The sequence below is a fragment of the Zootoca vivipara genome, chromosome 8, assembly GCF_963506605.1.
Source record: "Zootoca vivipara chromosome 8, rZooViv1.1, whole genome shotgun sequence".
Lineage (NCBI taxonomy): Eukaryota > Metazoa > Chordata > Lepidosauria > Squamata > Lacertidae > Zootoca > Zootoca vivipara.
The window spans coordinates 87,684,869-87,708,469 of record NC_083283.1 but is presented as its reverse complement, the minus strand read 5'-3'; the positions used below and the strand labels follow the sequence as shown (position 1 = coordinate 87,708,469).

The 23,601-nt window shown below is 44.2% G+C and overlaps 1 protein-coding gene across 5 annotated transcripts; it reads right to left on the bottom strand.

Moving 5' to 3' along the window:
- Positions 1-8,937: 8,937 nt before the first annotated feature.
- Positions 8,938-20,501, bottom strand: MTRF1 (mitochondrial translation release factor 1). Of its 5 annotated transcripts, XM_060278174.1 has the most exons (12): positions 20,264-20,490; positions 19,997-20,121; positions 19,169-19,510; positions 18,107-18,545; positions 16,636-16,727; positions 15,379-15,460; positions 14,926-15,033; positions 14,661-14,833; positions 12,864-12,981; positions 11,496-11,632; positions 10,424-10,522; positions 8,938-9,228 (listed from the first exon to the last, which is right to left on the bottom strand). In XM_060278174.1, the coding sequence occupies exons 4-12, from the start codon at positions 18,525-18,527 to the stop codon at positions 9,106-9,108; spliced, it is 1,353 nt and encodes a 450-aa protein (XP_060134157.1). In that variant the 5' UTR covers positions 18,528-18,545; positions 19,169-19,510; positions 19,997-20,121; positions 20,264-20,490; the 3' UTR covers positions 8,938-9,105. The 5 variants fall into 5 exon arrangements, with proteins under 5 accessions (XP_060134157.1, XP_034957168.1, XP_034957163.1 ...); XM_035101277.2 differs by lacking the exons at positions 12,864-12,981; positions 19,169-19,510 and adding an exon at positions 12,743-12,818 and having other exon boundaries at positions 20,264-20,501; XM_035101272.2 differs by lacking the exon at positions 19,169-19,510 and having other exon boundaries at positions 20,264-20,489.
- Between the last annotated feature and the right edge of the window lie 3,100 nt (positions 20,502-23,601).

Genomic DNA, 23,601 nt, shown 5'->3' with positions numbered 1-23,601 from the left:
CCTTGGATTCGTATCGAGATCATTCTGTCATTTTTGAGATTGCATCCCATTACAGCTTTTGCCACTCTTTTGTTGACTATGAGGGCCACTCCATTTCTACTACGGGATTCTTGCCCACAGTAGTAGATATGATAGTCATCCGAACTGAATTCGCCCATTCCCTTCCATTTTAGTTCACTGATGCCCAGGATGTCGATATTTATTCTTGTCATCTCATTTTTGACCACATCCAGCTTACCTCCATTCATGGTTCTTACATTCCAGGTTCCTATGCAATATTTTTCTTTACAGCATCGGACTTTCCTTTCGCTTCCAGGCATATCCGCAACTGAGCGTCCTTTCGGCTTTGGCCCAGCCGCTTCATCAGCTCTGAATCTACTTGTACTTGTCCTCCGCTCTTCCTCAGTAGCATGAGGGTTTAGGGACAGTTATGAGCTGAAAGCTTAAGACAGAAATCCTTGGTGTCCTGCAAGTACCTCAGCACTCTCTTGATGCCATTCCCCAGGCTTGCACACTAGGCTTTGTAGCCTCTCTGCTAAGCAAATTGTCTGCAAAAGCAATGTCTGGCCCACTGCACTGTGACAAATACAACAGACTTCCTAGATCAGACTGAAAGACTTCGGGACTCTCAAACTCTGATACTCTGTCTTGTCCCCAACCTGTGAGTCTTTCACAAAGCTTGCTTCCATAGGTGTTCTGACACCTTTACAGACATCCTGAATTTCTCAAGCAACTTTTCAATCTTGCCTTTCTGACTGAGCAAGAAACTACCATCTTCAGTCCTGTCAATCTGCACTCCTAGATAAACCTTCACTGCACCTAGGTTCTTGAGCTGAAACTGCTTTCCAAGCTCCTTTGCAAACTGCATGGAATCTAACTCCTTTTCCATTGCTACCTTCCACTTACTAGCTTCTTGAGGCAACTTCTGAACTTCCTCAAAGCTTTCTGGTTCACACACTGCTAGATTCGCCCATACACTGATGGCGGTGAACCTCTCAGGTGGTTTACCTTTCGTGCGTGATGTGCGCCGAACGCCTTGGCACCACTACTTCAGGTTCCCCCTCTGACCCAGACGTGTCCTGTGGCTCTGGAGACTCACCCAGTGACCTCCTGTGTCTCCTCTGCACTTCAGGACTGGATGTGGGTGATGGGGGCTCACTCTTTACCTCCCTCTTCACTCCCTTGGGAGATGTTGGCCCTGGCACTACAGTGGGTATCTGAGCTTCCTCCTCCTCCTCAGGATTCCCGTGAATGTGCTTCCACCCATCTTGTTCACAGAACACAGCACTTCTGCTGCTGTGGACCCGTGACTGGTTCCCTTCTGGACACACAAACCTCCACCCCTTGGAGTTTGGCTCATAGCCACAGAAAATCATGTCCCTTGTCCTTGGGCCACCCTTTCTACGCTTGTGTCGTGGTAAGAAAACCCACTCTTCGTACCCAAAAGTACGAAAAAAATGGACCTTGGGCTTCCTGCCATACAGCAAAAAATAGGGTGTGTCCCCTACAACTGAATTGTAAGCCCTTTTCAGACAAAAATTGGCACAGCGCCAAGCTTCCTCCCAAAATCTCTGGGGTAGCCCAGCATCAAAGAGCATAGCTTGTGCGGCTCCAGCCAATGTGCGGCTCCGACGGACTGTTCTCCTGAGAACTGTCAGGACAAGTCTTCCTGTGTTTTATCCCCTTCCTGCGAGAAAACCCCTGCAACTCACCCCCAAGAACTCCCCTCCCTGTGGCTCTGAAACGCCTGCACCGTCGGGGAGAATTGTAGCTCTACTTCAGCGACCCATTCCTGTCTCACTTTCCATCCCAGCAGTTGTAATGGCCACCGGTGGCAGCTGTGTTTTAAATGGGGAAATCAATGGTGACCCTCAGTCTCTAATAAAACAATATTTTCTTTGGAGCTGCGTGACTCAAATTATTCTGTGGTGGAGCAAAAAAGGCTATTCAAGAAGAGTTTTGAGGAAATAACTTCTTTGGATGTACTTATCATGAGTAACAAACAGTTCTCATTACAGGTAGGTAGCCGTGTTGGTCTGAGTCGAAGCAAAATAAAAAAATTCCTTCAGTAGCACCTTAAAGACCAACTAAGTTTATATTTTGGTATGAGCTTTCGTGTGCATGCACACTTCTTCAGATACATCTGAAGAAGTGTGCATGCACACGAAAGCTCATACCAAAATATAAACTTAGTTGGTCTTTAAGGTGCTACTGAAGGAATTTTTTTAAACAGTTCTCAGTTAAGCATTTTAAAAATTAACTATTTTAACAGGAGTGCATGTTGCAGTTGCTACCTAGCAACACGGAAGAGTATATTCAAAGGGTTGTCTTAACTTAAATCAGTTTTCATTAGGTACTTCTTTTGCAAAGGTACCTCAGAAACATATTTTAGCATACCAACTGTTCAAAATAACACAGAAAACAGTACTGTATTTTAAAATATATGTATTTAACAAGAAGTTGTATACTAGGAAGAAAAGCTATTGAATAAAACACAGAAACAAGGTACGTCAGAAAGCAGCTTTGTTGACTCTGAAATGTACTTTCATAAGCAAGTAGAGTTTTAATAGCTATTGGAAGATTAAGAATAATTGTTAATAATAATTTACTATGGGGTCTGTTTGCTACTGTTATTTAAAAACTGTTTTAGCATATTCTGTTGCTATATCTTTTTAACTTTGTATGCTGCCTTGCATATACTCAGACAAAAAATAGAATATTTATAGTGTTACATTTCTCACAGCAATTCTGAAAGGCAGTATATATTGGGGGTATTTTTACTTAGGTTCCCAGGTTGTAATCCTTTGAACACTAACTAGAAGCTTGCAAATAATGAGGCCGAGTTCAGGGAAAGCATGCTTTGAGCTGCCAAGAGGAGCTGGAAATCTGAATTAAAGTACCAACAGCCAAAACAAAAATTATAATCTGTTCCCTCAGACTGACTCCATTTGTAAAGAGTGAATAAATGCTCTACCAATCACTAAAGAGATGATCCAATTATATTTTTCATAGAAATATTATCAAATTAGTTGACTAAATTATACAGGCTTGGGTCACAAGATTAATTACTCAAATGATAATGAAAATACTGCAAAATAATTATTGAAAGAAGTACTACGGTACTATTATTTAGTGGGGGGAAACATTTTCTACCATCCCAACAGATTTACAAGGAGTTCACAAGTGCTGACACAGAATGCCAAATAAAGCCCAGGAGGTAAGCGGACCATTCTGCTTTTCTTCACACTGCTTATTCTGAATCTCACACAAGCACTTCTAGCTTCAGAAAGTGAGTTCAATACTTTGCATGCACACTTCCTGATCACACGGTTCTTCACTTGTACATCTTTTCCAGCAATCATAGGAGGCTTGTCTTTAACAATCAGATTTCGAAGTGGGAGGGGAGACTTCATAACCTGGTTCGTCATGCATCCCTGTCTTATATTTTGTGAATGAGTCGACGAAAGTCTTAACATGGACAGAATGTTGGATGATTACAGATGAGAAAAAGATAATGCTATTCTCTATGTTTCTGATTCCTTTTTGCCTCCCACGAGCAACTTGCTTCAAGTACGACCAAAAGGGAAGCTGCAGCGCTGCTTTCCTTATGCTGCCAGGAAGGCAATCTAACTTTCTATTAGGTATACAAAGATCCCCTTGAGTGGCATGTGATGGTACAGTGAGAGGTCAAACAAATATTCAAAGAATGGTCAAATGATTGCCCAGCTATGAGCAGATATACCCACCCGTACCCACTGAAACAAGAGGCCCCACAAGTGTATTTGTCTAGGAACCAAAAGAGCTAAACTGCTCATTCCATGGTAAGTTTTGCTAATGCATAAGTAATAATTTAAGGTGCCACAGGACACCTTAAATGTGTGTTGCTCAGCAGCCCCCTTTTTTTTTTTAAAGGCATGCCTATTTTTTCTGTGAACATACCACTTGACCTGCATCATGAGTAAGGACACAAATTTGCATGCTTGCTTCATGTTTTGAAACACAGTTGGCTAATTGCAGCCCTTTTCAAGACCTTGGGGGTTAATGTGATCTGTCTGCCGTCAGCAAGACTTTTTCTGCATTAAAGAAATGGAAACTAAGGTAGCCGTTTCCAATTACCTTTCGGTGTTGGATGAAATATGGCTATGGTGTTATGCTATCAAAAACTAATCTATTTGCATACCTAGTTTGTACCTACGCAGAACAATATTCTGGGGGGAAAGCCCATGTAAAAAAAGTAATTACAGTATATAGCAAACATAGGCAAACTTGGCCCTCCAGATGTTTTGAGACTACAATTTCCATCATCCCTGACCACTGGTCCTGTTAGCTAGGGATCATGGGAGTTGTAGGCCAAAACATCTGGAGGGCTGAGTTTGCCTATGCCTGGTATACAGTATAGGCGAGAAAGAAGCAAAGTAACAATATACTGGTAAGTAGAATCTGGTGTAATTGCTCTAAGATGATGATGCTTAATAATATAGTCATTTGTTTCTGTAGCAAAATCTATGTAGATTGCACTGTACAAAACTGGTTTAACAGGTCCCTCAATATGTCCAGAGAAGAACACCCTCTGAATTAATAACACAAATATAAATTCAATAGGATGCTGTCATTAACCTCAAATCAGTGCAAGAACTGGGCAAGCAACTGGGTTTTGAATGGACCATGGTAGCCTCTGAGCTGGGATTCAGTCGTGTGGAGATAAACCACTTTCGTGCAGGTACCACAAAGAAGACCGCTCAAGCCCAGAAAATGCTGGAACATTGGTAAGTAGGTCAGAGCAGAGGGTAAATATCCTTTCTTTTAGTCTTGAGCATGATTTTTGCATTTCTTTCACAGAAAAATGGCTCCTCAGAGATAACTGCTTTAAAAGATAGAATTCACAACAGCAACATGTATGCTGTCATCTGACTGGGTTGCCCCAGCCACTCTGGGCGGCTTTCAACAAATTAAAATAAATGCTGGTCACCAATGTAGCCTCTCTGCCACCTGGGTAGAGGAAGAGGCAAGCATGGATTGTAATTAATGTGATACACACAAAATATTCCACAGTCAATTATTCTCTTTTGCAAGTACTCTCTTTCAAAATGGTCAAACCCTGCTGCTTAGAACAAGCACTGGTCTAATATCAGCCCAAGGCAATGAGTTTTGCCTCAGGGAGTCGGTCAAGTCTTTTTCATTAGCTGAAGCCAACGCAAGTGCTGGTCCTTCAGCAATTGCAGTGCCATGACCTGAACCTGGAAATGAACTGGCAACTATTGAAAGTCACATTGTCCACACACATGCCCAAGTCAAGATCTTAGCAGCTGCATTTTGTACCAACCAAAGTAGTTTTCAAGGACAGACCCACATGGAGAGCATTACAGTAGTCCTATCAAGATGCAGCTAATTGACATATGCCTCTGGCCAGATCTGACTATACAAGAAGTATATCCGCCATTAGCCTTAGGAAATGATATGTCAAAGTCCAGATGAAATGCCAGAGCCATTGTTACTTGGGTCCAGCACGTTTGAAGACTGTCCAAATGGCTTTGGAGCCTTTGGTAACCACTATGCACCCTCCTCTGCAGGTACGAACAATCACGCCACAAACTTAACAAGACTAAACTGCTTCAGGATGCTCTAGAAAGGTCAGGAAGGAAAGACCTGGCAGACAAGCTTCGGTGTCTTCACTGGGGACACCAGAAACTGAGCAGGCGAGTGGAGTTGCCGTCTGCTTTTCCCTTTCTCGTTACTGTGTACAAGACTATTAACAACAAAGAAGGGTTTATGAAAATTAATGAGCTGAGTCACAAATACACCTAGGAGCGTTCAACTCTATGACGGCAGAGCTAGGCTGAACTATGACTCCTGCTGAAGTCAACAGCACAACATCTCTAGGCTTTCACAAAGTAAACAATTTAGTACAGATCAGGTTTAAGGAGCTTAGAAAATCTATTTAAAAAAACCCCCACAAATCAGTTACTGTTTTTACTTTTCTCTGGACTTTTTACGTATGAATCTAGAATATCTGTAATTATTTCACGCTGCTTCAGGACTGAGATTAGTTCTCCTAATTATATACTATTGTTGATAGTGTATTTGTGAGACTATCACTTTTTCTCACTTTTGGAATGTAAAATAATCATAATCATTTTGTGATTCTGAGTCTTAAAACAATATAAACCAGAAAAGGCCTAAAAGTTACAAGATGGAATAGAGTTAACTACTTTGGAAATGAGGTTTTGATCACATGGATTTGACTTGTTTAAAATACTCATCACACAGACACGTGTGGTATGATGCAGACCTTTGAAAAACATGTTTTCATTAAAAGATTTTCCATTACTTACAAAAGTACATTTAGTGTCTTTGTTTTCAAGTCACAGAGTCCTTCTTATGGGTCCATTAGAGACCTATTTGTTGTAAACAATGTGGGGTTGAGCGGGAAAGAGAAGTGGGAATATATACCTGTGAAGAGATCCAGGATTTAATACTTCAAAGCCATATTGAGGGTATCTGGGTCAAAATTAAGGGAGAGAAAAATAACAGTGATCTCATTGTGGGAGTTTACTATAGATCCCCAAGCCAAACTGAGGACACCGATGAAGCCTTCCTGGAACAGATGGCCAAGCATTCTAAAGGAAGAGAGACAGGAGTAATGGGGGATTTCAACTATCCTGATATTTGTTGGATGTCAAACTCAGCCAAGAGCAGAAGGTCGAAGAGATTCCTCACTGGCCTTGCCGACAACTTCATTGTCCAGAAAGTGGGAGAAGCAACAAGAGGATCAGCCATTTTAGATCTGATCCTAACCAAACGTGATGACCTGGTTAGTGGGGTAGAAGTGGCAGGATCATTAGGTGGGAGTGACCATGCTCTTCTGGAGTTTATTATACAGCGGAAAGGAGCAACCAAGCATACTAAGACTCAAATTCTAGACTTTAAGAAAGCTGACTTCAGAAAACTTAGGGAAGCGCTGGGTGAAATCCCATGGACAGAAATACTAAAAGGGAAGGGAGTTCATGATGGTTGGGAGTTTGTTAAAAGGGAGATATTAAAAGCACAACTTCAGGCAATACCAATGAGACGGAAACATGGAAGGTGCCTAAAGAAGCCAGGGTGGCTATCTAAAGAACTTTTAACTGAGTTAAGATTTAAAAGGGATATGTACAAAAAATGGAAAAGGGGGGAAATCAGCAGAGAGGAATTCAAACATATAGCCAGCACGTGTAGAGACAAAGTCAGAAAAGCTACAGCACAGAATGAACTCAGGTACTGTGTCCAGTACCACAGTTCAAGAAGGATACTGACAATCTGGAACGTGTCCAGAAGAGGGCAACCAAAATGGTCAAAGGCCTGGAAACAATGCCTTATGAGGAATGGCTTAGGGAGCTGGGTATGTTTAGCCTGGAGAAGAGAAGGTTAAGGGGTGATATAATAGCCATGTTCAAATATATAAAAGGATGTCATATAGAGGAGGGAGAAAGGTTGTTTTCTGCTGCTCCAGAGAAGCCGACACAGAGCAATGGATTCAAACTACAAGAAAGAAGATTCCACCTAAACATTAGGAAGAACTTCCTGACAGTAAGAGCTGTTTGACAGTGGAATTTGCTACCAAGGAGTGTGGTGGAGCGTCCTTCTTTGGAGGTCTTTAAGCAGAGGCTTGACAGGCATATGTCAAGAATGCTTTGATGGTGTTTCCTGCTTGGCAGGGGGTTGGACTGGATGGCCCTTGCGGTCTCTTCCAACTCTATGATTCTATGATTCTAAGACAGGGGTCCCCAGACTACGGCCCCCGGGCCGGATGCAGCCCAATTAGCCTCCCAATCCGGCCCGCGACGCCCCCCGCCGCCTGCTCTTACGCCGCGCGGCGGCGATATTCAAAATCGGCAAAAAATCGCCGAAAATCCTTTGTGCGCATGCGTATGGGCCTCTCCCGACCCAGAAGAGGTCATTTCCGATGCACGTCCGGGTCGGGGGAGGCCCATACGCATGCGCACAAGCGATTTTCGGCGTTTTTTCCCCGACCGTGTGTGTGCGCATGCGCACGGGCGCGCACTCCCCCGCCCTCCGGCCCACTGCGCTCACACTCCCCTGCTCTCCGGCCCGCCGCGCGGTCGGCGCAGTGAGCACCGGTCCGAAGCCCGGTAACTCTGGGGACCCCTGTTCTAAGATAACAGAGAAAGAGAAGGGGGGCAGTAAACTTTCATTCTTTATGAAGTATATGAGCTGTGCTTTTTCGTCAGCGTCACGTGGATAGGAGCCTTACGGTATTTTTGCTGGCAGAGCAAGAGACCAGAGGGAATGCTTGGTTGCTGTTGATTGCTTGCAGTTGCAGTGCCACCAGCGGACTCTCAGTCACTTACTTTCTTAAAGTCCCCTCTCTCTCTGGCATGTAATTTATTGGGGGGGGGGGTGCATCTGGTTGCTTGGTCTTGTGCTCCAGGGGGGAGGGTTGCGGCAGCATGTCAGGGAGAGAGTCTCCCTGCCTCCACATGGAAGCTGGAGAAGCAGCTTGTGCCGGCACCTGGAGAGGTTCCCTTGCGTGGTGATCTCCCTGTTGCTTCCCTGGGGACGGTGTGGTTTTTTCTCTCTCTTTTTCATTCCAAGCAGCTGCTGCTCTGCGCTCTCCTGCACATGGAGGGCCTAGGTTTTCCCAGGTGGTGCAGGAGAGTCTCCAGGTGAGCTCTCTTCAGTCCACCATCTTTCCTGGAAGTCGTCAGTATGGATGCCTACTTGACTGATTTCCCTTTTTCTGTACACTACATGTTGCAGATTATATGGGCTAACATGCTAGCTCTTCCCTGGAAGCTGTCTCAACTGCTTGAAAACTGAGTGTGTATTGCCGGTCTGATTAGTCAAGCTGCACCCACCCCTTAAAAAAATTATTTGTATGATTTGTCAGAGCAAATATGGAGCCTAAAACAAAGCACCAGACAAACCTTTGTCTCTGCATTAAGTTCTACATGCTTTTATTTATATGCCATTTGTTTAGGTCACAGCCATAAAGTCATTGACAGTGATAACAAAATATTAAAATGCAGAACAGCACTCATACTTCTGTGAGGCTTGTTAAATTTTGCAAGCCAATTAAAAGCATTTGCATCTATTACACTTTTCAAGTCAGGAGTCTGCTTGCAGAGATTTTAAATTGTTTTCCAAATGTTCTATCAGAGATTCCATCTCTGCAGCCTCTAAGAGTTTGTTGATTAGTTCATCCAGGAGCTTCTTCCCACTTAAGAATTCCTATTAAAAGATGGAAATGAAACACATTAGTGTGGACTGAAAGGATCAACATGAGTTTGGATTACATCAGTAAGCAGCATATGGACATGTAATATGGAAACCCAGCTGGATGGGTGGGGTACAAATAATAATATAATATAATATAATATAATATAATATAATATAATATAATATAATATAATAATATAATATAATATAATATAATATAATATAATATAATATAATATAATATAATATAATATATGTTCACGGTCTACTTGTGAAGTTGCTTTCGGCCACATTAATTATAACAACCCTTCTAAGTCAGATTCAAGTTCTCCTTTGGCTACAAAGCTGTAGCCAAAAAGGCCCCACTAACATACATGAGAGAAGTTACCGACAGATTTATGAGAACCTAAAATCTGCAGATTCAGAAAAATTCTTGTGGAAAAAATCCCTAAGAGGAAACCACAAAAACAGCTCTGTAAGGACTTGGTGGCGTGGGGCACTGGCTGAAAGAGAAGAGAAAAAGCTGGCAACTGAGTGTGAGGGAGAATGGGATGGAGTGGCAAGAACGGGAGGAAAGAAGAAGAACACACATATAAAAAGATAGAAATAAGCATCACGTTGTCTGTATAGTTCATTTCTTGGCTCACTATTTTAAAGCTATTTTAAAATGTACCCAGGGACAAGAGAGACCACTGTCCACAAACATCAATAGAATAAACAAAAGATTTTAGGCATAAGACACATACTCCAAAGATCCCCAAATGAAGAAAAGACCCCTCCCCCACAGCCCCCTGAAGACAGAGCATGTTCAGCGGGCATGAAATTGTAGAATCCTAGAACAGTAGATTGGAAGGGGTTCCAAGGGTCCTCTAGTCCAGCCCCCTGCAATGGAGGAATCCCTGCTTAAAAACCTCCAAGGAAGGGGAGTCCCACCATCTCCCCAGGGAGTCCTTTCTGTTGATGAAGGAATGCAATGGCTGGATCCATGAACAGAAGCCCCCCCCCCCAACGGTCTGTTGCACAGCCTCTTCTGAGTGGCACCGTAAAGGGGAAGAGCTGAAGCTGAATGGTGCAACATGCAAAAGGTCCCAGGTTGTTTCCCTGTCATCTCGAGTGAACAGAACATTGGGCAACAGGGTTTCCATGCATTACTGGAGAAGATTGAGGCTCCAGGCCAATATAGGAGAACCCTTTAAGAGACAAATACCTTGATGTCACGCATTTCATAGGTAACCCTGTGGTCAGTGACTCGGTCTTGGTGGAAGTTATATGTGCGAATTCTCTCTGCCTGGGCTCTTGTCCCCAACTACAAAAGAACATTTTGTTTTGTTTCACAATTTAAAAAAACGTAATAATTAAAACATTTTTGCTCTACCTGTAGTCTCAATAGCTCAGCATTTATTATTATTGGTTAATGTCTACACATTTTTCAACACTTGAGAATCTATTATTTTAAATTCAATTTATTAGTCACTTGCTACAAAAGGAGACTCCATGCACAGCATAAAATCAGCAAAAGAATAATACATTACAATAAAAGCCATAAAATACCAATAACCTATAAAGCCTATTAAAACATAGTACTTATTTTGTATGCAAAGTGTCAATTAAGAATGCAGGTCTTAAAATCTAATTTACTTTTGCATTGTAGTTTTACTGTTTTCAATCTAGGTGCTTTATAATAGATAATTTATTATAATAACCTTATGAGACAAGTTGTAATTATTGGAATTACACAAGTGCAAAATGCATTCAAAGTCGCTCAAAGGCTTGATCCCTGAGCATCTGCAGCAAGAGGCAGCCCCCACCCCACCCCCAGGCCATAATTTCCCCAATGCCTGGTTTTCATTATTTTAAATAAAACTTTCTAGCACTTGTAGGACCAAAGCTATAAGGCAAAATATGCAGGTATCTCATGTGTTTTGTGAGAAACTAACTTGGTCCTGCCTTCAGCCAATGTACGAAGACATAGCAATGACTGAAACTCAGGAAAAGAGATCCAGCTAATTAGACCCAAGGTTTGCTCACATATTGCATGCTAACCTTTCATGGTGAATTGACTGCTGCCCCATAGAAATCAATTGAGGTATCCTGGATTTTTATTTAAACGTGATTGTCACCCATTACTAAACACTGACTAGCTTCAGACCTGCTTTGTGGGGATGTCAGAGGCTGAATCCAAAATCTCCCTTGCTTACGGAGTGAGGCCAATTGCAGAGCTTTCTCCCCACCTTCCCACGCGGGGAGCACCTAAGCCAAGCAGAGGCCCACGTTCTCACCTGCAGTTTCCTGTTGCTCTGCCTCTGCCTCAGCTCTCTCTCTATGGTCTGCTGGTACAGCTTGTCTCTCAAGGTCCGCAGAGCAGTTTCTCTGTTCACTTGCTGAGATCGCTCTTCTTGGCACTCAACGGTTAACCCTTCAGAATTTGTAGAAAGCTTTCATCAGATAATCCCTGCCTGCATAAGTTTTGGAAATAAGTGACCATGTCTTGCAAATTACTCCTGCTAAGCTGACCAGGCAGGGATCCTGCTCCCATTTGGTAAAATGGAAAATCCTGTGCTCCAAGAAACAACAAGGTACACAGACACTATGAAGTTTAAGTTCCCATCTATAAACTTCTTATTTCATGTATTTTAAAACTATTTTTCGGGCATAATCACAAAAAATATTACCCATGAAAAATTATTTCCAGAAAAATAGAATCAAAGAATCACAGAATTGTAGAGTTGGAAGGGACCCATTCCCTTCTAGTCCAACCCCCTTCAATGCAGGAATCCCAGCTCTAGCATCCATGACAGGTGGCCATCTGACCTCCACTTAAAAACCTCCAAGGAAGGAGAGTCCACCACCTCCGAAGGGAGACTGTTCCACTGTTGAACAGCTCTTACTGCCAGAAAGTTCTTCCTGATGTTTAGTCAGAATCTCCTTTCTTGTAATTTACTATATATTTACATTACAACAAACAATACATCTAGACAGATCCTTATGCCTTGATCAATTTTATCAGGAAGAGAGTTTGAGGAAAGGAGGGAAATAGTGTTGACGAGAGTTCTATGCCTTACTGAAAAATTACAAACTGGTGTGCCCAAACCATGGCACACCAGGTGTCGTAGATGACATCATGCGAAGAGCAGGTGGAGATGCAGCTGGCGGTGCGCTGCCTTCAAGTGCGCCCCCAACTGTTCCTGGGCAAGGGAGCCTTGGGCAGTGGCAACAAGGAGAGGGATGGTCCTTCAGACATTGTATAAGCAGATTTCCAAAAAAGCTTTTGATACAGTCCCTCCCTCAGCAAAAAAAACCCTTAGTAGTCACAGGAAAAGGAACAGGCCCTCTTATGGATCTGTAACTGGTTACAGAACATGAAGCAGAGAATACAAATAAATGGATTATAAATAGATGCTGGCAATGATGATGATTTTATTTGTACCCGGCACACCTGGCTGGTTGCCCCATCCACTCCTCTAAGGAGCAGTGTTCCCCAGGAATCTGCATCATGATAATAATAATAATAATAATTTATTTATACCTCGGCCATCTGGCTGGGTTGTTCGCATAGCCACACAGATTGAATACTGGTTCCTGTATATTTGATGTTCATGTTTCTGTGAAAAGGGGAAGAAGGATAAAACAAACTAGACAAGGTTTACCTGTGGGAATGTGTACAATTCTAACAGCACTGTCTGTTGTATTGACATGCTGTCCTCCTGCCCCTTTGGCCCGAAATGTATCTATACGCAAATCTCTTGGATCTATTTTAATGGTCACCTAGAGAGAGAGAGAGAAAGAAAACATTTTACTATCTTACGCAGAAGCCTGCGCCGATCCCCCAAAGGTGTGTGTGTGTGTGTGTGTGTGTGTTTTCCCCATCACCTAAAACCCGTTCTTCCCTATTCAGAGAATCAGAAGAACTGCCGAAGAAGCCATGTTGGGGCTGCATGCATTTTTTTTAAAAAAAATCCCTTTTTTGTTTTTGTTTGGTATGTTTGGTTGAGGAGAAGTATCTTCTTTATCAGGGAGGGGAAACTGTGGCTTGTGAGTTAAACCTGGCTGGCCAGACCTCTCCATTTTGCCTGCCAGGCCGTTTGGAGGAAGCCATGCCCACCCGCCCTTTAAGGAGCTTAAAGGGGTTGGCCAATTTTGTTCCTTCAATGGAGCGAGGCTTGAGTGCACCGTTTTCCGTTGCTGGAGAAGATAGGAGACCACCCCCTCTCACCAGTGTGGTGTAGTAGTTATGAGTGGTAGACTCGTAATCTGGGGAACCGGGTTCGTGTCTCCGCTCCTCCACATGCAGCTGCTGGGTGACCTTGGGCTAGTCACACTTCTCTGAAGTCTCTCAGCCCCAATTACCTCACAGAGTGTTTGTTGTGGGGGAGGAAGGGAAAGGAGAATGTTAGCCGCTTTCAGACTCCTTCGGGGGAGTGATAAAGCGGGATATCAAATCCAAACTCTTCTTCTTCTTCACCAGTGCTGCTCTTTAATGCAGTCCCCCGTCCCTATCAGCCTCCAAAATGGGAAGTTGGGAGCAGCCACCCAGAGCAGTTGCAGAACTCAGCTTAGCCACATGTCCCTGTTCCTTTCTGGGGACAGCAAGCAGCGCCTCTCCTCCTCCCCACAAGCATGGAGGCCCATGGAGAAGCTTTGACTTCTGTCTCACGCTCCCCAATGTTTGGGAAAGGGGATGCTAGCCTTGGCTGAGAGGGCTTTCAAAGCAGCACCTGGAGAGAGGAGTTGTTGCACACTCTGTGCTGCTCTTTGAAGCACCCCCACAGTGCTCAGCACTAAGCAGGATGGACCTCCTCCCTCATCAGCTAAGGGGAAGGGAGATCAACCCCGCCTGAATTTCTTGCAAGAACTGAACTTGTTCAATTGGGCTGGATTCCCAAATGCACAGCTAAAACAGAGATAAAAAAAACCTTTTTTAACAGCATGGTCCTGCCTGCATGGTGCTTTGCAGTCCTGCCTTCGGATGCCACTTGATTGACAGGTAGGCCTTTGGGAGCTCTTTTCAATCTCTTTTTGAATTAGCTGCCCTGAACAATTTCGTATCATCAGCAAACTTGGTCACCTCACTGCTCACTCCTAACTCCAGTTCAGCCAGTGCAGCCAATGGCCAAGTCCCTGCCCCGCCCCCCTCTGGGTCCCCCTTGTGCCTAAGAGAAATGGGAGTCAAGCCAGCTGGCCTGGCCCACGGAGAGCGATGGGATGCAGCTGGCCCAGAGCTCAGCTTTTCTTCCCTGTGCAGAGTTGAAGGAAAACAGAAGTAGCACCAGAAACCTACTAAAAAGACAGACACCTGCACCACAGGCCCATCTCATGAGGCAGTTATGGGAACAACTATTCTCCCCAAAACATCTTGTAAGGTGGTGTGGTCAATAACAGACATTCTACTTAAAAACTAGCATTTATGGAGTTACACAGCAAGAGACACTGACAAAATGGAATACCTCATCTGGCTGAGGGAGGACAATCACGGACATGGTGCCAGTATGGATCCGCTGCATTCTGGAAGATAATCCTGTTTCGGGGATTCTCTGCACCCTGTGAGTCCCTCCTTCATATTTCAAATGCTTGTAGACGTCGTCTCCCAAAATGCGAGCGGCAGCATGGTGTAGCCCACCTTTAAATGCATGTAATACACGTTACAGGTTGGGGAAAGGGGTGGCGGCAATCTTTTATCTATGCGACTAGTATAACAGGCTCCAGCCATACCATAATCCGCTGGAGTGTAGTTCACAATCTCAAAGGTCCAGCATTTGTAATCGGCGTAATTCCGGTACATGTCAAATACCTCTTGGGTAAATTGCTGACAGATGTCACCTGAAATGCAAGAGTTTTCTCTGAATGCTACTGAAATGTCACTATGAGCAGTGCTGTGCAGGAGATGAGCAGGCCCAGGGCCACCCAGCCCAGCATCCCTGGTCTCACAGGGGCCAACTTGTGGGGAACCGGTAAGCAGGATCAGAGCCCAAGAGCAGCCCCCTCCCCTCCTGCCATTTTCAGCCACAGGGATTCTGAAGCACTGCCTCCGACTGTGGATCATCACCACAACCACTAATAATTTTGCTTACTTAAATCAATATCTAATATCTAACACAAAACAAATGACACAAATGGAAAGTCCCATAACAAGGAGGGTGGTTTTTATGTGGCAACTTTGCTGACCTCCAGTTGTCCTGCCACATGTTACTTCTAACAATACACCACAGTCGTCATATTTTTCTCTTGGTATCAAGATCTGGAAAATCTGAAAAATAAAATATAATAAATCTAGAGCTGTAAGATAGGGCTGGAGGTACATTTTGACTATATCTGCAGCTGGTCTTTTAGGTTTTTAATTCACAAGTACAAAGTGGAAAATATTATTAATGCTGAAGTCAGAAAGCAAAGACAAAACACACATTTCTTTTTGTTGGGGGGGAGGGTGTTATTCAGGAGCAAGTTCATGCTAATGTTTTACGTACAGGAACACATAACCTACTTTTTTATCCACAGTATGATAATGTGAATCAGAAGTTAATGTGTAGGTATAGTTTCTCACAAACTAGGAAGCTTTGTGAAAATATTCAGAACAAAGGCTACCAACAGTACTGTACTACACTGCAGATTTAAATGCTCTTTGCTTCTGATTCTGAAGATCTTTTCATCTATGTCTTGAATAGCATGCCTTTGCCTGCTACTAGCAAAAAGCAGGGAGCTAGAAAAGGCTTGCGTCTTCTCATCAGCAAAAAAAACTCAAGATTACAGACATTAATTGACCCACTGTGATCGCCTGTCACCATAAAACTGACACTCTGAAGGAGAAAAGATGATCAAAAGAGAGCAAATAATATCAAAATACAGGTGACTGACTACAGTACCTAGAAAGTGAGAAATCATTGGCAATGAGTCACAAGCTATGGCTCAGAAGATGGAACCAGAGATGATCTTGAGAGGTCTCAAAACAAGGAGAGAAGTCGGGAAGCCTGCTAAAGTGAACTGTAGGTCGGACATCCATGAAGTATCCCGTGTGAGAGGCCAACACCTCTCTGTATCCTACAGGGAACCTGGCTCCCCTTCTTTTTCTGCCCCCCCTCAGATGCTGGCTGGCTCAAACCCAGACCATAGCTGCCCCCTCCCCCTCCCATTGTTAAGCCCAGCATCAGCGCAATCGGAAATTGATCCTTGTGAGCACAGCAGCAGCAGCGGCAGCAGCAGCAGCAGCCCACCATGGAAGGACTTGTGGGGGGCGGGCAGGGAGGACAGTTCCAGCACCATTTTCCCCTAGAGAAAAACTCCAGGCTGCTGGCCACATTGAGAGATAAATGGGAAGATATAACCTTATTTTTCCTGCACAAGAGTCTAGTGCACACTATTCTCCATACGTATCGCTATTCAAACTGATTGCTGGATCAGGAAATCCAACCATGGTCCCCTGCTCACCTTTCGACACAAAGTGCTGATCTTCTGGTCAATAATCTTCTTTTCCTCTAGAGCAAGTTCTAGTAGTGGTTTCTCTTCTGGGCTGTTTAGCTCTAAGGACAAGTGGTTGAAGAAGTAAACATTCAGTAATCTTGTCAAAACAAACAGTTTGGGTGCATCTGCCTCATTTAATTTTATTTCACTTTTGTCCTTTGTTGTTCTGTGAGCCATCTTGACCTAGTTCCTGTAGACATATGCTACATTCTTCCATCAAGTTCCAGCCTGGACTTATTATTAGATGGACTTAGATGGCAAATTTGTATCCATGCTCATGTAAAGACATTTGAGGCAGTGTGCCACAAATGACACGGGGAAAACCTTGAAATGGAATTACGTAATATCAGAATCGTAAGAAAGCAGGGGTTTTGGCTTCTGCTACTAAATGAAATCGAAGGGATGTGTGGGTCAACAGGAGAGAGGAGGAACTAAATGAAAACAATAGGCTCTTTCCTTCCCCATAAAAGAGGGTGGTGAAAGCAGACGATATTATTGCCCTAGTCAAATATTTTATCACTGTCTGCTGGGGAAAGGGACAGCAGCTTTTCTGGGCAAGCTAGGTATCCTTACGTGGCTCTTCGAACTTTAGGATAGCATCCAGACTTTTTGGTCTCAATGAGCAGGGCAGGTAGTGGCTGCAGGAAAGAGACAAACAAACCTCCAGCCGCCACCACTGCTCTACCACCTACTTCCAGGTTTGCAGTGTTCGGGTTCCAAGTTGTTCGGGAACTAAGCTGTTTGAAAACCGAGGTACCACTGCACCATAGTTATGTTTGGATATCATCATGGCAGATCCAAATAGTTACTAGATGGACAAGTAACTAAACAAGTGAGAAAAGTCAAACTATATTTTTTATTAGTTTACACAGATCTGAGGAGCCAGTTGGAGCGCGCCAGGTAACTCTTTCCCTTCCGAGTTGCTTCCTTCCTTGCTCTGTGATTCTTCTTCCCTGCTTCTCTCTCTGTCTCTCTCTGTCTCTCTCTGTCTCTCTCTCTCTCTCTCTCTCTCTCTCTCTCTCTCTCTCTCTCTCTCTCTCTCCCCCCTCCCTAAACCAGCCCTTTCTCTCTCTGAAGAGCCAGTCAGAGCACGCCAGGCTTCTCACTCTCTCTATTGACCAAAACCAATCCAGCGATTGACCATGTTGGAAATGCCTGCTCTAGGGGGTCCTTACTGAGAGTTCTCTGTAAACACACTTAAAGCAGGACTACCTGCAGTAAATCCTCAGTAAATAGCTGCTGGTCCAAGCACACTGCTTTTAATGAACCCATGAACTTGAGAAGAAAGTGGGAGAGACTTGGAATGGCTTGTAAAGCCAACAGGTGAGGAGAGTTGGTGAATACCAGGGCACAATTGCTCTATTAGATGAAATTTAAGCAAAGGGTCCTGAAAGATGGCGGGGGGAGGTGAGCTAAGCAAAACAGCTGCATAACTTACTTGAACAAAGTATCTCCAAATCTTGAAGTTCTTTTTCTGCCTCTCGAATTTCTTTCAATGTCACAGCAAGCGGGGACAGTTCAGCATGTCTCTTGCTCAGAGCTCTTCTTCTGTGTTCTTTTACTGAGCTGTCATTCAGCAATTTCTCCAATCTTTGGTATTCTTGGCTTAAAGTCTGTAAATACGTTTGCAGTGCTTCAAGGTTCCAGAGTGTCCCTGAGGTCTGGTGATATCTCCTTGGCCAGTTATTAAATGCTACAATAGGGGCAACTGTATTCCACAAACAGCTGTGCCAAAAGGTATTCAGTTTTGTCCAACAAGTAGCTCTCTTAACAAGTAAAGGAAGATGACGCTGCTGGAAAGAGCAGTAACACTGAACATGCAATGTTCTAAAAAAGGGAATTGTTTGGTGAAGTTTCATCTCAGGGTTCAAATCCTTCTGGAATGCAAAAAACAAAAACAAAAACAGCACAGAATTTCCCAGGGATGTTTATTTTAAGGACATGGATTCAAAGACTAGTATTGCTTTCCACTGCTTCACTTATATCAGTTTAACAAAGTGTCTGAACAACACAGTGGGCAGGATCCACCTAACAAATGCCATCTGCAGAAACCCTGCACCAGGGCCGTCATGTGTGCAGTAGCGCTTTCCTTGCCGCTGAATTCAAGCCTATAACTCATACTATAATGCTGAATATCATTGACCACTATAGCAGCCCCATGAGGTAGGCGACTAATATTTCCATTACAGTGGAACCTCGCGTTAAGAACTTAATTTGTTCCGGAGGTCCGTTCTTAACGTGAAACTGTTCTTAACCTGAAGTACCACCGCTGCACAATTTCTGTTCTCATCCTGAAGCAAAGTTCTTAACCCAAGGTACTATTTCTGGGTTAGCAGAGTCTGAAGAGTCTGTAACCCGAGGTACCACTGTGTACATAAATTTTATAGATAGTGGCATGTTGCCAAAAATGTACATTGGAAACAGAGAGGAAAAATGGTGGTTCAGTGAAAGTGTAGCCACTTTAATCAAAATAGATTATTGTTAAGGAAAAAATTATTACCGGTAGTTTTCCATGTTTCTGGCATCACATCCTGTTCTGAGCATGAGCCAACTGGTTGTCTTAACATTAAAAGGTAAAAAAAGTAAAGGGCCCTTGACAGTTAAGTCCAGTCAAAGGCGACAATGGGGTGCAGCGTTCATCTTGCTTCAGACCGAGGGAACCACCATTTGTCCACAGACAGCTTTCTGGCTCATGTGGCCAGCGGGACTAAACTGCTTCTGGTGCAACGAGACACCATGACGAGTGCCAGAGCGCATGGAAATGCCGTTTACCTTCCTGTCGCAGCAGTACCTCTTTATCTACTTGCATTGGTGTGCTTTTGAACTGCTAGGTGGGCAGGAGCTGGGAACATGACATACATAGCTTGTAGGAAACTGCTCTGACCGGCATGGTTAGCAAATAAGAAACATTTTACATCTCTCATGCTGTTGAGCAAAACGTTTAAGATTTAAACACCATTCAAAGGCTGAACTGCTCCCTACGGTTCTGAATGATCCTAGAATTTCAGGGAATATCCAAGTTCCCAGTCAGTAATTCCACCAACTACTTCCAGTACGGTAGTTGCTTCTGGAAACCGTAAGACAGTCTCTTCTAAGTTTAATTATAATAAGACAGCGGACCAATTGGTACGGACACAAATTCTAGTCTCCAATATCCTATAAGTCTTTCAGCAAAGTGTCTGGCTCTGGCCCAAGCTAGCCAAATTGGCAGGTCACAAGTGCCTGGTAGTAGTAGTAGTAGTAGTAGTATTACTATACAAATACTACTACTACGATATATCAGTAGTAGTACACGTAGCGAGGGAATAGAAATGCAAGTCCGCCCTACCTAGGGCATCATCTTGTGCGCAGGATGCTCCCTAGATCAGAGCAGGAATTCTAAGGCAGAGCTGCTGCTTCCCCCCATATTCGCAGCTTCAGCCTGGGGCTCCCACTTTCCAGTTTGAACAGGAGCTGATGGGAAAATTACACAGATATCCATGATATTCGGAACACCAATGGTCAGGGAAACGAGGAAGGGGGCTGACCGGCGGCTCCCACCCCCCTGACTACAAGTCCCAGAAGGCCAGGCTGCCGCTTCCGGTTCACCTCTTACCTGCCTCCGTTTCCCTGGCTGTGAGGTCGTCCGAGCGAGGGGCCTTTGGGCCTCGCCTCGCCTCGCCCCGTCCCCTGAGGCCCCTCAAGTCCTCGGCTCTGGTTCCCTCGCCCCAAGCGCCTCCTGCCTTAGTTCGCCTCTCTCTTCCTCTTGGGCGCGAGCTGCGGCGGCGACGGGGGCGGCGGATGCTCCTCCTCCTCCTCCTCCTGCAGGAGGCGGCGCTGAGAGAGGGACAGCCCCGTTCCCTCCCAGGCGCAGCCTCCTCAGGGCTCCGGCCAAGACCCGACTCTCGGCCGCAAGGGGCGCTTCGGAGGGGGCCGGGCGAGGAAGCCTCTTCAAGGGGGGGGCAGCACCCTCCCCTCCCCCTCCCCGGCGCTTTCATCTCTCCCCCCCCCCGCGCGCCCTTCGCTGCCAGTGGCCGATCCTTGGTGCCTTTCGTTTCTTTATTGAACTTACTTACCTGCTGCCCTTCCTCCCGAGGCCTCATCCTGCCTGCTCTCCCACGCCACCCCCATATACCCCACCTTCCGCCCCTCGCCAGAGATCCCCTTCGGGCCACAGCGACAAGTAAGCCGCGCGGGACGAAGCTGGGCTCGGCACTTCTGCTCCTCCAGCCCCCCCGGGGATTATTCCGAGCACGGCTGCCTCCCTCTCCGCCATCAATGGGTCTAGTCCTCTTCGAAGCCCCCCGAGTTAGGGCCATGCTGTTTGCAGAGGACCAACTCCGCAACCCCATGAACACCGCGGGCTTTCATTTTAAAGAAGTAGCCATAGGGTTATGCCAGGGGTCAGCAAACTTTTTCAGCAGGGGGCCGGTCCACTGTCCCTCAGACCTTGTGGGGGGCCGGACTATATTTTGGAAAAAAATATGAACGAATTCCTATGCCCCACAAATAACCCAGAGATGCATAGGAAGAATCGCAACCATTAAAATGAATATCCTACCCAGAATGCTCTTTCTGTTTCAAATGGAGAAAAGATCTCACAAAATTTATCTGGAATTATAAACCAGCCAGGATAAAATTTAAGCTATTAACTGATTCAAAGGAGAGGGGTGGGCTGGTGTTGCCAGACCTAAACCTATATCATGATGCTGCAAGCTTTTTATGGTTAAAAGAATGGATCACTCTAGAAAAGTATGAGCTGCTGGACCTAGAGGGATTTGATAACAAGTTCAGCTGGCATGCTTATTTGGAAGATGAGAAGGTGAAAGTACATAAAGGGTTCAACAGCCATATTATCAAAAAATCTTTATTAAAGGTGTGGGAAAAACATAGACGATTGTTGGAACCCAAAACCCCAAAATGGTTATCACCAATAGAGAAAAAATTAAATATGGATGGAAAGTGGAGGAAGTATAAAGATTTATTAGAGGAAAAAGGGGGAACTTAAGATAAAAAAATTGTGAAGATATGAAACAACACTTGACTTATCCACCAAATATATAGCAGATTCAATGAGGATAACAAAAAAAAGGTTTTATGGTTGAACCTTCCCTATTAGATATTAATTTGTTACAGAATAATCAGAAAATCATCTCTAAAATGTATAATACACTCCTAGAATGGAAAGTTAAAGATGAAGTGGTTAAGGAAACCATGACTAAATGGGCAATTGATCTGGGAAAACCCATACAAATGGAAAGATGCGAAAGGCTGTGGAAAACATCATGGAAGTTTACTGCGTCGGAAGGAATTGGAGAGAATATGATTAAGATGTTTTATAAGTGGTACCTGACATCAGTCAAAATTCATAAAATGTATAAGACCAAAGACAATCTCTGCTGAAGATGCCAAAAGGAGGTGGGGACCTTTTGTTGGCACTGCAATAAAATAAAACCCTTTTGGAATGAGATATTTGAGGAATTGAAAAAAATATTAATATATAATATTAAAAAACCCCTGAGTCTTTTTCACTGGGAATGGTAGATGAAGATATAAATAAACAAGACGAAAAGGTTTTTCTGTATGCAGTGGCAGCAGTGAGAATTCTAATTGCCAAATACTGGGAAAAACAAGAGATCCCTAATATCAGAGAATGGCAGGAAAATGTAATTAGCTATATAGATCTGGCCAAATTGACAAATTCAATCAGAGGAGGCAGTAATCAGAAATTCAACCAGAACTGGGAAAAGTTTGGAGACTAGGCCTCCACACACCCCAGAGCCTCGTGGTTTGCTCCCAGACCCCAACATGCAGGTCCCTCCGGGGGGCAAGAAAACTCTGAGCCACCCCTGATACCAACACTGGCCAGCATGTCCCCCTCCCTGGGGCTTTTGAATGGGCTCAGGATAGGTTTACGCTCGCCTCGTTTGCACCAGCTTGCTCTGTACCCCCTCCCTGTGCATAGGAGTGTCCTGTAAAGCATACTACTGTATAGTAAATCAGTCACAAGAGTCTCTGTTTCTGCTGCAACAAACTAGCAGAGCTGTCACTGTTTGTTTTTAGAAAAATCATGCAAACAACAGCCACTGGTGGGGCAGGACTAAGGATCAAACCTGGCAAAGAGGAGTAATATAATCCTTTCCTCCCCTGCTGTGGCTCCAACAACAGCAACAAAAGGCACATTCCTCCAAATTTGTTAATTTTCTTGGGTGCCAATGAAAGCTTTCCTCCCAATGCACATAGCAGCTTCAGAGGAGTTATGTTTGTCAGGATGGTGTCAAGGAAGGAAAGGGTTAACTCCCCCATCCCTACCTGCTACGGTATAATCCTAAAAGCCATTAGTGCCCCCTGTGGCTGCTATTGCTTTCCTTTCTATTCCTTTTTAAAGGTGACTGTTAAGAACAAAGTTTGGCCTTTGTTGAAGATGATTGGTAGCAGGTACAGGACAGGTGGTTGGAAGTGGATATTTTACACATTTAATTACCTTATGGAGTTTACTGCCACAAGGTGTGCTGATGGCCACTTGCTGTACAATAGAACATGACAGGTTCATCAAGAGCTATTGACAGGCATCTATTATTTTTGGCTGGTCTTGCCAAGGCAAAAATTGTAGTTTTAATCCTTTTTTTCTCAGGGCAAGCGCCCAGCCCAATGTGTTTCCCAAAGGATGAACAACCAAGGGAGTGTGCTGAGCTTGGGAACATAGCTTGGAGGACAAAATGCCTCTGGTGAGCAACACCCAATGCCCCCTTCCATAAGAATGGACAGCAGGAGGGGTCTTGAAGTTGCCCATCAGTAGTTACATAAGACCTTGACATAGATTGAGCAGGCACATAGCGCTTAAGTCTTCCCTGCTATGGTTCAAGAGTGGCTGGGAAACCCAGTCATATGGGCAAGGTATTATTATTCAGATGTATTTGTATTTAAATGACAGTAATTCTTTCTAAATCTTCA